Below are 13,110 nucleotides of genomic sequence, written 5' to 3'. Positions count from 1 at the left end.
GGTCGCGTCCAGCTCGTATCTCTCCCCCATGATTGCAGCTCTTTTTCTCCGATTTGCATTACTGTGCTCCACGCTTAGCTTTGCCTGGACCACAAAGAAATTAACTCTTTGCATTTTATATTTTCTTTGTTTAAATGTCTGTCAACTCTTTTCTGTGGGAGACCTGCCTTATCAGGGGCCGTACGCTCATTCCATCAACAGACAAAAAAAGCATTATGCAAGTTCACTGTCCTGCTGGCAGCAGCTCGTCTTCATACATCCAACAGGGATAAAATGCATTTTTAAAAAAATCATCTTAATAATTTGATTTTAGTTTTCTGCTTGTATGTGTTTTAAATGTGGGGCCTTCTCTGTGGAAATCATCAGATATATTTTAACAGCACAAGCGGTCGTGAAGAAAGAGGAACCAGGTGTAGAAGGCGACACCTTCATCCTTCCCGCCATCTTTGAAACTCCTTTGAAAAGACTTTTTTTTTCTTTTTTTCTCACCATCTGTAGATAAATTACATTTATGTCACGTCACAAATTTTTCCTCTCGGGGCCAAAGAGGTGTGTCTTTCAAAAAAGTTGTCCCAACCCCTCCCACCGACCGTCACTCAGCCATGAACTTAGTTGGTGGTTGGAGACGCAGATCTGCAGTGAGGTCGACTCATAAGCTGCTCCACCTTCCTCCTGGAGACATAACTTTGACCCTGACACTTCCTGCTCGTCTTCCTCCCCAGTGACATCCACTCAGGTTGGTAACACCTGCCTCTTCTTCTTCAATACAAACCGGTATCACCAACATCCAGCTCATATCTGTGAAAGCGACTGCATCGATTTAAAATATCATCTCAGGTCATTTATCGATCGATTGATTGATTTGTTGTGACTTGTAGATGTGTGAAAAGTGAAGACTGATTTTTGTGATTTTCCGTTTTAAGGGTTTAATATATATATATATATATTATGCAATTTAATAAAATAATTTTGCGTTAAGCACATAGAGGTGAAATGAATCCTTTGTCACAAATTATGAATTTATAAAATAACTGCACCATATTTAAACTTACTAATCTATCAGTGAGGTAATAACTAATCCTCCAGCTAATTAAGAAAGTTTATGTGAAAGATTGTTCAGTTAAAATAATTAAACCTACCTCAATGTGATCTTTGTTGCACGTTAATATCTCATTAAAATCTAATTTCAGCAGCACGTCTCTCTGTGTTTTGACTCTCCTGTGTTTTCATGCTTGGTTGGCAGATTTCTATTAATCAGATGAGATTAGGGCCAGGTTTTATCGCTGTGTGGATATATTTAGCACCATAATAATGTGGTCTATCAGATTTTCTCAGACTTTATCAAACGCTATCGGCCTCTTCTCTTTCCTCTAAAGATAAAGCTCCAGATCGGTCTTGTCTGTTGATGAAATTCTGACTCAGTTTCCTAAAGCAGTCATTTCTGCTTGTATTGAAAGATTTGACGTTTTTAAAGCTCTATCACGACCCAGATTATACTTCAATGGAATCAGAAAAGGAATTAGGATTTGGCTGTTTTCTTTTTTAGCTGGGGTGTTGTACCGTTCACCCTCTGAGGCGTCCCTGAGGAATTATTTCCTGTATTCCTGTAGCTGGCACACCTATTGTAGAAAGGCAACCTCCTAAATGTTTGGTGATGATCACATTTGCCTTTTCCAACAAAAATAACTTTAAAATAGGAGACCGTTTCCCTGACCTTCAGGTTAGGATGTTTTTGTGGCATAGATGCTTCAGTTAAAGTCAAATTAGTTTATCCAAGACATTCCAAATGCAAGCCTTCAGCCTTTGTTGATGATGCATTTGACACAAGTCTCAAAAGGACTGGTTACTGTGGTAAAGCTGCAGGTCGAGGTTTCTTCTATCAACATGGATGATTCTTCAGAGCCGTCCCAGTGGGTGTCTCCAGCCCTGCTCAGCTCAGATCCTCTGGCCGGCTTCTCCCCTGAATCCGGCCTGCTGCCTCCAGGAGAAGAAGGGGAGGCCTTCTTCTCCAGCCAGGACCCGGAGCTCGCTAGCCTGCCCTCCTTCTTCTCCAACCCGAGCCACACCCGATCGCCGGCGTCTTACAGACACAGCTCAGGTTGGTGCTCCTACTCCATCAAATCCATCCATCTGTCCTCCCTCTGAAATCATCTGATTTTTTTTCTCCTCCTATCTTCTTCAGTCCGTCAGGTGTTCAGCTCTCCGGGTCTCCTCAGCAGCTTCCAGCTGCTGGACGGGCTGGGAAATCCCTCCCTGAGCTCTCCGTACAACGCCCCTGCGGTCTCCACCTGGAGCAGCAGCCCCCTCAACAAGACCCTGCTGCACCCGCACACCCCCTCTTCCCTCTACACCCCCAGCATCACCTCCTCCTTCACCAACTCCAGAGATGGATACTCGTCTCCGGGCAGGGAGGGCAGAGACAGCCCGCAGCTGCAGGAGGCATTAAAGGCCGAGCGCCTGAGCCCACTGGGGGCCTTGGGGGCCAGCAGCAGCTTCCTGAACCTGACCCCTGCTACTGGGTGTCTTTACACCCCGTCATCCCACTCCCACCCACACATGATGGGCCCCTACAGCTCCTACATGACGGGGCCACAGGACTACAACTCTACTGGCCTCCACCCAGGCCCCGGGTCCTGGATGAACCCCTCATTCTCCCCGAAACTCCACAATAAGATACGAATATCCACTCCAGGTGAGAATACATCAGGATTGAGCAATTTATCTGATTTTATGTTGATAATTCTGTAATTTTATTAGATGAGAAGAGGACACTCTTAAAAGTTTGACTGAAATTGAACCTTGAATACAGCAGCTCTCACCACAAGGTCCGATTTGTGGCTGTTCTGTAATTTCAGGTGTATCACATGACCTTACATGGTGCTAAATAAACAAATAAATAATTAAAAATAAAAGATCATGAATAAATATTCAATCTCAACTTTTAAATCCATCACAACACGTGATAAAAACGGTTTAATTTCAAAAACAAAACGCTCTACGTGTTCTCACAACATCCCTGCTGGTTTCGCTCAGAGGCCAGAGAGTGTGTGAACTGTGGGGCCACAGCGACCCCCCTGTGGCGCCGGGACGGGACTGGACACTACCTGTGTAACGCCTGTGGACTCTACCACAAGATGAATGGCCAGAACCGACCGCTGATCCGACCCAAAAAGAGACTGGTATGGAATGGCGTGGACGCAGCAGCAGAACGCGTTCTGATTGGCTGATCAGAAAGATCACTCGGGAAATGATCAATAAATATCCAAAATAGTTTGAAATGCGTAATCACTTCTTTTTTTTTCTGTGACTCAGATCGTCAGCAAGCGGGCCGGCACTCTGTGCGCCAACTGTCACACCAGCACCACCAAGTTGTGGAGGCGCAACGCCAACGGCGAGCCCGTGTGTAACGCGTGTGGGCTCTACTATAAACTACACAACGTGAGGCCCAAGCAGGAGGAAAGTCATGACTACTTCCTGTAGCTGTAAAATCTCACATACTCTGTCTCCCCCCCCCCTCCATAGATCAATCGCCCCCTCACCATGAAAAAGGACGGCATCCAAACGCGCAACCGAAAAGTGTCCAGCAAGAACAAGAAGAGCAAAAAGGCGGCCGTATTCGAGCCCTTCTCAGAGGGGCCCCAGCCGGCCCCGCTGGACATCAACAGCAGCCCCTTCGCCCTGAGCTCCGGGACCCTCCTCACCTACAGCCACACGCCTCACCTCATCCCCACGCCGTCACCCCTGCATCCCTCCGCCTCCCTGAACTACACACACCACCTAAACACCAGCATGGTGCCCACGCTGGTGTGAAGTCACCAAACACACACCTGGGAGCTGTGTGTGTGTGTGTGTGTGTGTGTGTGTGTCTGTGTGTGTATTTAGGAATCTGTAAGCCTGCTTTGCTTTGCCAGTTATTTATGTGTGTGTGTGTAAATATGTGCTTCTACAAGAGATGTCGTGGAAAAAAAAAAAAATTCAAGATGGTTTATGTTTATTTTGGGGGGTATTTCTAATCTGTGTGTGTAGTTACTGGTTTAATCACATAAAAGAATTGTTTCAACTGTAAATACAAACTCAAATCTGATGCAGCTGCAGTATCCGAGTCTTAATTCCTCTCCTGTTAGTCACAACATTAAATTACACTTTGGTTTAGCGTTTTGTGTTTGCAGTAAGGCCACGCTCAAACTTTATATAGAAATAATAATTAATGTGTCGGCGTTATGACAGCGTCTGCTTTCAATGTCATTTGAATACACAGTTTGTCCATTCAGCTCTACAGTGCCGCCTCCTCGCTGTACCTGCTCAGGTACACTGGGCTCATTGTGCAGACAGCAGCCACGCTGGACGGCGTAAATGTGCATGCATGCAAATTATCCATCCTGCAAAGTGACAGACGTTTAGCTAAAGTGCAACACTTGCAGCATGGTTTCATATCTCGAAAAGTGTGTGTGCCTGTGTGTGTGTGTGTGTGTGTGTGTGTGTGTGTGTGTGTGTGTTTGAGCAATGAAGAAACACACATACACACACATACACAACTTTTGTCCTGTTTGTTTGTTTTTACTGATCAATGAATGCTCATTTTCATGCATATAACTTCCACACATAAGACTACAAAATGAGTGGCTGGTCATAGGTTGTGTGCAAGATTGAAGCAGAAAGTTAAATGTAAATGAACTGACCTGTACTATTCTGAAGTGTGTTTGTCAATTCCCATGCAAAGTTACGCTTCAAAATCTGTTTTGTAAAATGTTTTAAACCAAAAAATAATGAAGAAAATAAAGCGTTGTGGTTTTGAAACATAACAAAAACTGATTTTGACATTGCAAAGTCTTTACAATTTCTATGTCGGTGTCATCACTTAAAAGGAATGCATTTCTGGCCTACTGTGATTGTTTACACACAGATAATCCCATTCCTTGAACTGAGGTTAAATATTGATCAGGCGTGTGAAATTGGCTCAGATTAAATTTGACTTTTAACAGGAAGTTTGATGACAAAACATGCTGAGAAAAAAGGATAATTTCAAATATTTAAATGCAAAACACACATAATTGTTGCTCTTCATACACTGGTGTCACTCAGGCAGTGGTGCAGGGCGTGCACGAGCAGCACAGTTCCTGTATGCTGAGCAGTAGGGCAGGAGTTGCTCACTCATGACTGTGTATTGACTGATATGTTATCACCGAGGTCACAGACCTCAAACCATTCACCTGCTGCCGGAGCTGCTGCTCACACACTCCCTGTCAGTTAGTCAGCGGGGGGCGCCGAATGCACTTCACACCCGACACCAGAAAAAGCCATATCATCGGTGTCGTCTGTAGTACGGAAAGGTTTCAGAATGAGCGTGTTACGCTCGGGTCAAATGAATCCGGTCCATTATCATAACCTGACATTTCACCCTTGAACGCCTCACTTTAGACTCACCAGAGAAAAATCACACCTGTGCTGTTTTCCTGTAGACCCATAGGAGGAATTGGAATTTCATTTACGTATTTGGTTTCACCTTCAAGGGTAGGTTCCTGTGTACATCTGTGCACACCACACACTCGTGACAGTGCATAACACACAGACACACCTTCATGTGTTTTGATGATAAACCAGCTCTAATCCAGGACTGCAATAATAAGGGAATGTAATAAGGAAATTCTATATGGATCCACTTTCCACATTTAGCTGAAGGTTCCCTCCTAAACAATAATCAGAGTTAGTCAAACGCACACAAGAAAAATAAGTGCCACAAAAAGAGATGAAGAATGAAGAATTGAGATGGTTTGGCAAGCACATCCATCATTTATACTCTTTTCCTTAACTGTCTCTATCTGCTGTTTATCTGCAGCAGCTGCCAGCTCTGCTCTGGGGAAATGGCAACAAATGCCAGGGATAGATTAGCAACCACAGGCCCGCTCACAAGGCCATCCGTTAGTGGCCTTCTCACTCCGCTCCCTCAGTGTCTCTCCCTTCCCATTAAGTCTGTTTTATCCTGCAGACTTGTACAATATATCAATAGTTATGGCAGAAATAATAAAAGAGGTTATTTGTTATTTCATGGGTTGTTTTATCACTGGCACCCCGGTGAGCCTGTAAAATGCATTTTAACCTCCTTTGGGCCAATTTGTCTTTGGGTTGTGTGCAACGTCAGATGTTGGCCATTTTTAAGGAGAAAGAAGACTAATTTCTGACCAACAGAATTATGTAATTTTACTGTACTACAATATTCAGAGGGAGAATAATATTTAAATAAAGGAAGCTGCTAAAGCTTCATGTATGGAGCACGGTTTTGAAAAAGTGTGGTGCACGGGCGCCCCCTAAAGATCAGAACAACAACTGCAGCTTCTACAAACACACGCACACACACACACACACACACACACACACACACACACACACACACACACACACACACACACACACACACACACACACACACAAACTGTCACAGGATGTAAAACCGTGAACGCTGCAGTTTAGCGATAACACGCATATGTGTATGTGTTTGTGTGTGTGTGTCTCTCTCTCTCTGTGTGTGTGTGTGTGTGTGTGTGTGTGTGTGTGTGTGTGTGTGTGTGTATGTGTGTGTGTGTGTGGTTCATGTTGTCATATTCATTCCTGTCACCTTTTATAATGGAGATGATCTGAATATGAATTTAGGAGGCTTCAACGCTACAACGCCGACACAATGATTAAAGACGGCATAAAGCACGCAGCTGTGAATTCAGAAATATTTGCATGAATTCCTTACAATAAAAATAAGAATGAGAGCAATTCATCTGGTAAAATAGACTTTTATGTATCCATTATGCACAATATTTCATTATCTCCTTCATCCCCTAAAATTGTTTTGGTATAACTTATGTATTATTACATCCCGCTTCAAAGCGGTAATGTATTGTAATTGTCAGCATTCATTTATTAGACCGTTTGTCCGTTAGTACGTCCACCAAATATCTCCGCAACCGTTGCAGATAGAAAGATGAAACAAAAATCACATTACTCGGGTGGCAAAGGAGATAAAGATGAGATGATGACCTTGACCTTGAGAAAACTAGGTCAAGGTTAAATTTCGACTTTTGTAAGACCGGGTAAGATAGAAAGACGAAGGAGAAGGCCAGCGTAAGACCATAGATCAAAGCTACTGATTTGATCTACCTATGCTTTGATTCACCCTGACCTATTACTCTGAAAGTAGGTCAGGGTAAAATTTTGCGTTCAGGGGTGTCACGGGATGTTGCAGTCTGACTGCATTGATTTTAGTTTTCATTTGTTGCATATGTCAGCCTTTTGATAACAATTGATGCCTCAAAAGCATCGATTAGATTATCCGTTGTATTCGACACTGGAAGACCAACAACAGCAAAGCTACTTTCTGGAGAAATCTAGATTGTCTAAATATAACATTAGTTTTAAAAAATCTTTTTGTAAAATAAAATCAATGAAAATGTGTATTTCATCTAAATTATAATGAATCTATATAAAAATTATCAATAAAAATTCAACTGTGATCCAGACTATCCTACTTTTTATGTATAGTCACACATAAACCAAAATGCTAAAATAAGCCATTTTTGGGGTCTCCATCTGATGTTTCCCACACACCAGAGTGCAGGTGGTGTTAATGCATACTTCAGTCTTTTAATTCAACTGAGTAACTTCTAAAATAAGATGCAACTAACAAACCAAAGTCTGTTTTTACTAAACCAAACATGGCCTAAAAGTGATTTGACAGCTTGAAACATCACAAATATTAATGTGGTTGATCTCACACTAAAGCTAAAATAGTTTATTTCCATGTGTTTTCACTTCCCAACACTGTTAAATGTTTACTATACAGGGACTTTGTTTCATCACAGATCTACAGCAGCATTTAAATAAATTTGTGGTTTGGAGTTAGTATGAAGAGGGTAGTCATCTCTGCTTAAAATAACTTGGTCATACATCTGTTTTGAGAACAGGCAGGACAATAAGGCCTCACAATGTTCTCCTTTTGAGGTTAATAATGAAAAAACTACATTTTGTCTCACTTCATGCTATTAAATTTGAGCTCGCTGAATAGATGTGAGATACGGGCAGCGAAGACTGGAGCCTTCATAAGAACATTTGAGAGTCCCAAGAACGCAAGACATCTTGAAACAGTATAATTTCTCAGACTGTATACAACCATCTGTAAACCCAACAAAACAAAGACACAAGAAAAACATAAATATCTTTATTTGTTGAAGCATGCCTAAAATCTCAATACATCAAAAAAAAAAAAAAAAAAAAAAGGAGCTGCACATCACACAGTGAAAAAGAAAAATAACTCGAATTCAAATGAATCAAATGAATCTTGTCAGCTGTCAGTTTGTAAGTAGTAATTTATTGGTCCTTGGATAACACACACACGCACAAAAAAAAAAAGGATAAAAAATAAACAGCCTCATCAAACCAGCTGCATCTCTTTCAATGTCTCTTAGCTTATCGGGTTCCTTTAAAGCATTTCCAGTCTGGAGAATTGACATCTCTGAATAACTGAAAAAACTATTTAAAAAAAAAAAAAAAAAAAGACACGAGACAAAGCGGGTTGAGAAGTAAAGCAGCTCATCGAGCTACATATTTCTGGATATGCCCACAATCTGCTTTAGCCAATCAGCTTCCTGTCAGTGCACAAGTAGACCGGGCTTTTTGTAAACATCAATGATTTAGTTTCATCTTTGTTGGCATAACGCGGGGTGTGCCGCGATGGACGAGAGACGCAGCACCTTCATTGTTTCTTGGCGAGGAGAACGCCGACCGCCACTCCCGTTAGCAGCGCCACCCCGACCAGCAGCCATCGACCCAGAGTCTCCTGAGACCTCCTCGCCTCTGCAGCAGCATCTCTTCCAAAAACGTCAGCAAAGCTGTCCTGGAAGCACAAAAAGATAAAAGGAAATTAGTTATTAGAAAAATGCTGTTAATTTTTAAAAATCTATATTACATGAACACCACCATTTAAAATCTAAAAATAAAAGCTTTGAAAAATAACAAAATTACATGTTTGAATTTTCCAATGCAGCACAAGAGCTACTTTTAAACCCCTCTAACTACATTGAATATGCAAGTAAAGAAGATGTAAATCTGTTTAGTCTTTCATAAACAATTGCCATTGCATGTCTGGATATATTCGGTTAAATTTAAAATTTTTTCTAATATTTAAATACTGCAAAAAATAAATTAATAAAAAGAAACAAGAATGTCAACCTCTCCTACAAAATTGTTACAAAAAAACTTAGTTTGCAGTGGAGCAAATCAAGGAAATCAGGGAATATTTATCCTAAAAAACAATTTGAAATCCAATGGTCTTGTGTCTAGTGTCTTAAAATAAAGGCCAGAAAATTCCACTATGCTGCAGGAGTAGCATGGGAAGCTTTAGGTAATGATGTGGTTTGTGTCATTTAAAAAAAGTAGTCAACGCTTTTCAACCAAAGGTATCAAGTTCTGATACAACAGCAGGGCTCTTTTCTTTTCCCCTAAATATAAACACTTACACCATGTCCCCTTCATGGAACCATTTCATGTCAAGGAACAAGTCACCAGGGATTTCTGAAACCCTAAAAATGTGATTAAAACTTCACCCCATCCCAACTCACCCATCCTCCTTGGCTCTGGATCCATGGACTAATGTGCTCATCCAGATACGTGGTCATCCAGTCTGCAATGCGGGGAACCAGCTCACTCGTATCCTTCTCCACACAGTCTACACATAGCACACCACCAAAGGCAAACAGGCCCACTATACGTCCCCAGTTGACTCCATCCTGGAACACCTCATCCATCACACTTTTAAAGCTATTGTAGGCCGTTTCAGGAGTGATGTTGAGCTGTGAGGAAAGATTGCTAAATGCTTGTGTGAAGAGCAGTTCAAACTCCTCTGCTGAGTCCCTAAGAGCTGCCTGAACGGCTTCTAGGTTGGCGCTTGGATATGAAGGTGTCCCCGGCTGATCGGCATTGACCAGCAAGCCATTTCTGGCAGCAGAGTTGGGTTTGTCTTCCTCATCCTCTGGCCTCAGCACAGAGGTTGGATAGTTGTTCAGAGACAGTTTGTGGCAAACAAAGAACTCCACCAGATCTCTGTTAGTGTACGACATTATTCCCACACGATGAACCTCCAACACAGATGTGGTCTAATCAGATGTCATGGCTTCACCAGTCATTCCTCGGTGTGTCAGTCAGAGTCTCTGTACCTCGATGGTGCAGCCAGAAATAGCATCCTGCAACCATACAGAATATGAGACTTTAATTCCTGTAAGCAACCATTAATATATTAGTGATATAATTGCTGGTCAATACAGTTTAATTAGAGACTATTTAGAACTATCTGCTGCATGAGCACACATTAGCTGTGCGTAAAATGTTCACTTCTAATGCTGGTAGCTTCATTTCCTGCTGTTGCACAGAATGAATGAAAACTAGGGGATAAGAGGAACGGTGCACAAAAATTAAAATAATGCTATGGAAAACTGAAACAAACATTTGACGTTAACATGCGTTAGCAAACGTTAGCCTAACAGCAGCCCCATACACATTGCACGGCTAAAGCCAGCGGAGTGAAGTCGCTACGATATTACGGCAAATCAAGCCAAATAAATGCGTCAAGATGCCAATCTATCCCCGCTGACATCTCTGGCTGCAACGCAGACACTGCTAGTTTTAGCTTTGTGTGCTAACTAGCTGTTTGTAAACAGTAGGAAACGTATTAAAAAAGCATGACAAACTACAACCACAGTGCTAATGTGACGAAACATTTTCCGAGAGTTTTACTTACCGCAGCCGTCTAACGTCTGAGAAAGCAGCTACGAAGAGAGTTGCGAACACGAAGGCAATATGGACATTTCTGCAGCTGCAGACTCGGTGGCCTGAAGAGTGATGCACGCTGGAGGTTGGCCAATTCCGCTACTGTAAAAGCTGTAAATCCCGCCTCCTTCTGGCGTTGGACCAATCAGCGTCTGCGGCAGACCGGATACGAAGGATCCGTGGAATGAAAGCCAAACCATTGGAAAGCCTGTGTCGGTGTCGTAGTGCTTATTTAGTACTTCAAGTTTAGGGTTCAAATGAATCAAAGAATCAAAGGATTCAAAGCGTTTATTGTCATGTGTAGGTTGAAGTAACAGGGTTTCCCATCACAAAGAAAAACTTACAGTTGCCATCTGAACATAATGCAACTAGAGTTGTTAAAAACCAACATATTTACACTGCTCTCAAAAATTAGAGGAACACTTTTTAATCAGGGTATAGCAACTTATCAGTCAAACTTCTGGGATATTGATCTGGTCAGTTAAGTAGCAGAGGGGGCTGTTAATCATTTTCAGCTGCTTTGTTGTTAATGAAATCAAAAACAGGTGCATCAGAGGGGCAACAATGAGACGGTCCCCAAAACAGGAATGGTTTTCCAGGTTGAGGTCACCGACACTTTTTTTCCCCCTTCTCATCTCTTTTGGCTGATTTTTTAATGACTGACTTTCTACTGCTGTAGTTTTTTATTTGGCTTGCATAAACATCTCTGTTGAAAGCATGGTGTGGTACCCGGACGCTACAGAGGTTGCATAAGTAGTCCAACTTCTCTGGGATGGCAATACGTGCCATTGCAAGAAGGTTTGCTGTGTCTCCCAGCATAGTCTCAAGAGCATGGGGAGATTCCAGGAGACAGGTGGCTAGAGTCTGCAGGCAGTTCCTGGAGGATGAAGGAATTGATACCATTGACTGGCCCCCACGTTCACCTGACCTAAACCCAATGGAACACCTCTGGGGCGTTATGTTTAGGTCCATACGGCACTGCCAGGTTGCTCCTCTGACTGTCCAGGAGCTCACTGTTGCCCTGGTCCAGATCTGGGAGGAGATCCCCCAGGACAACGTCCGTCGTCTCATTAGGAGCCCCGACAGTGTCAGGCATGCGTACAAGCATGTGGGGGCCACACAAACCACTGAGATTCATTTTGAGTTGCTACAATGACATTTTGGCAAAATGGACTAGTGTCTGCTACATCATTTTTTCACTTTCATTTTTGGGGTGTCTTTGACCCCCCCCCCCCCCATCGGGTGATCGTTTTCATTTATATTAAATTATGTGGCATCATTTTGTTACTAATACATACCTACTTATTATCAAGATATTCAAGATCACCCCCCCCCCCCCGCTTTGATCTGATGTGTTTTAGAAGTGTTTCTCTAATTTTTTTGAGCAATGTATATACAGTATAAAATAACATATACAAAACAAGCTATCAAAATACTATGTCTATATATTGACAGTTGTTTACACAATATGCATGATGGATATAGCAGCAGATGGTGAATAAAAGTGTGAAACACTGCCAGAGGTTGAACTTTTATGAAACGATTGTCGACTTTTAAGGAGCCTGATGGCATAGGGAAAGGTTTCTTGAATCTGGATGTCCTGTACCCCAGACTCCTGTACCTCCGGCCTGAAAGGTGGAAGGTGAATAGTCTGTGTTGGGGGTGACTGGGGTCCCTGCCTGGTGTCCCTGGTGTTATAGTCAGCCTTTTCTTGAAAAAGTATCTAAGTAAAAGTAAAAAAAAAATTAAAAAATCAAGATTTAAAAATGTTTTTTTTTTAAAAAAAAGTACAAACCTACTCAAGAAGTGCATCTGCTGTTGGGCTTTCTTCACCAGCTGAATGGTGACCAGGTGAAATCCTCATGGATGTGACCACCCCAGATATTTAAAGGTGCTCACCCTCTACACTTCCTGTTTGGTGATGATGTTGGATGAAGTCCTTCCTCCTATTCTATCAGACTGAGGCCTGCCTGTCAGAAAGTCCTTGAGCCAGTCAGAGGATGGGGCCTACACCAAGAGAATAATTTAAGAGAATTATCGGTCGTATGTGTAGGACAGCCTCGACTCAATACTCAGTTTTACTTTTATATCAATACCTTTGATGCATTTATCAACCAAATGCCCACCTGTATGGGAAAGCAAGACAATTGTGTAGAAAATTACATCTGCAGGCAGGATAGGGACCAGGACGGTGTCACTGATGGTTGTGGAATACTCAAGGATGGGATTTGACCTAAACCCCATTAAAAACCTGTGAATGTCCTAGGAGCCCATTAGCTCTGTATTCAATAGTAGAAGTTTTAA

General features: G+C 42.3%; 2 protein-coding genes across 4 annotated transcripts; one reads left to right on the top strand and one right to left on the bottom strand.

The window, feature by feature from the left end:
* Positions 1 to 583: 583 nt before the first annotated feature.
* gata1a (GATA binding protein 1a) lies at positions 584 to 4,084 on the top strand. Its single transcript, XM_068316153.1, has 6 exons — positions 584 to 736; positions 1,858 to 2,098; positions 2,183 to 2,692; positions 3,034 to 3,179; positions 3,313 to 3,438; positions 3,523 to 4,084. The coding sequence occupies exons 2-6, from the start codon at positions 1,885 to 1,887 to the stop codon at positions 3,808 to 3,810; spliced, it is 1,284 nt and encodes a 427-aa protein (XP_068172254.1). The 5' UTR covers positions 584 to 736; positions 1,858 to 1,884; the 3' UTR covers positions 3,811 to 4,084.
* A 3,698-nt stretch (positions 4,085 to 7,782) lies between these two features.
* LOC137595375 (bcl-2-like protein 1) lies at positions 7,783 to 10,889 on the bottom strand. 3 transcript variants are annotated; one of them, XM_068315436.1, is made up of 3 exons: positions 10,778 to 10,889; positions 9,603 to 10,223; positions 7,784 to 8,878 (listed from the first exon to the last, which is right to left on the bottom strand). In XM_068315436.1, the coding sequence occupies exons 2-3, from the start codon at positions 10,098 to 10,100 to the stop codon at positions 8,738 to 8,740; spliced, it is 639 nt and encodes a 212-aa protein (XP_068171537.1). In that variant the 5' UTR covers positions 10,101 to 10,223; positions 10,778 to 10,889; the 3' UTR covers positions 7,784 to 8,737. The 3 variants fall into 3 exon arrangements, with proteins under 3 accessions (XP_068171539.1, XP_068171537.1, XP_068171538.1); XM_068315437.1 differs by having other exon boundaries at positions 9,603 to 10,255; positions 10,778 to 10,874; XM_068315438.1 differs by lacking the exon at positions 10,778 to 10,889 and having other exon boundaries at positions 7,783 to 8,878; positions 9,603 to 10,125.
* Between the last annotated feature and the right edge of the window lie 2,221 nt (positions 10,890 to 13,110).

The sequence above is a fragment of the Antennarius striatus genome, chromosome 5, assembly GCF_040054535.1.
Source record: "Antennarius striatus isolate MH-2024 chromosome 5, ASM4005453v1, whole genome shotgun sequence".
NCBI classification, from domain to species: domain Eukaryota; kingdom Metazoa; phylum Chordata; class Actinopteri; order Lophiiformes; family Antennariidae; genus Antennarius; species Antennarius striatus.
Note: the sequence above shows the minus strand (reverse complement) of the source record. Positions and strands in the feature narration are given on the sequence as shown.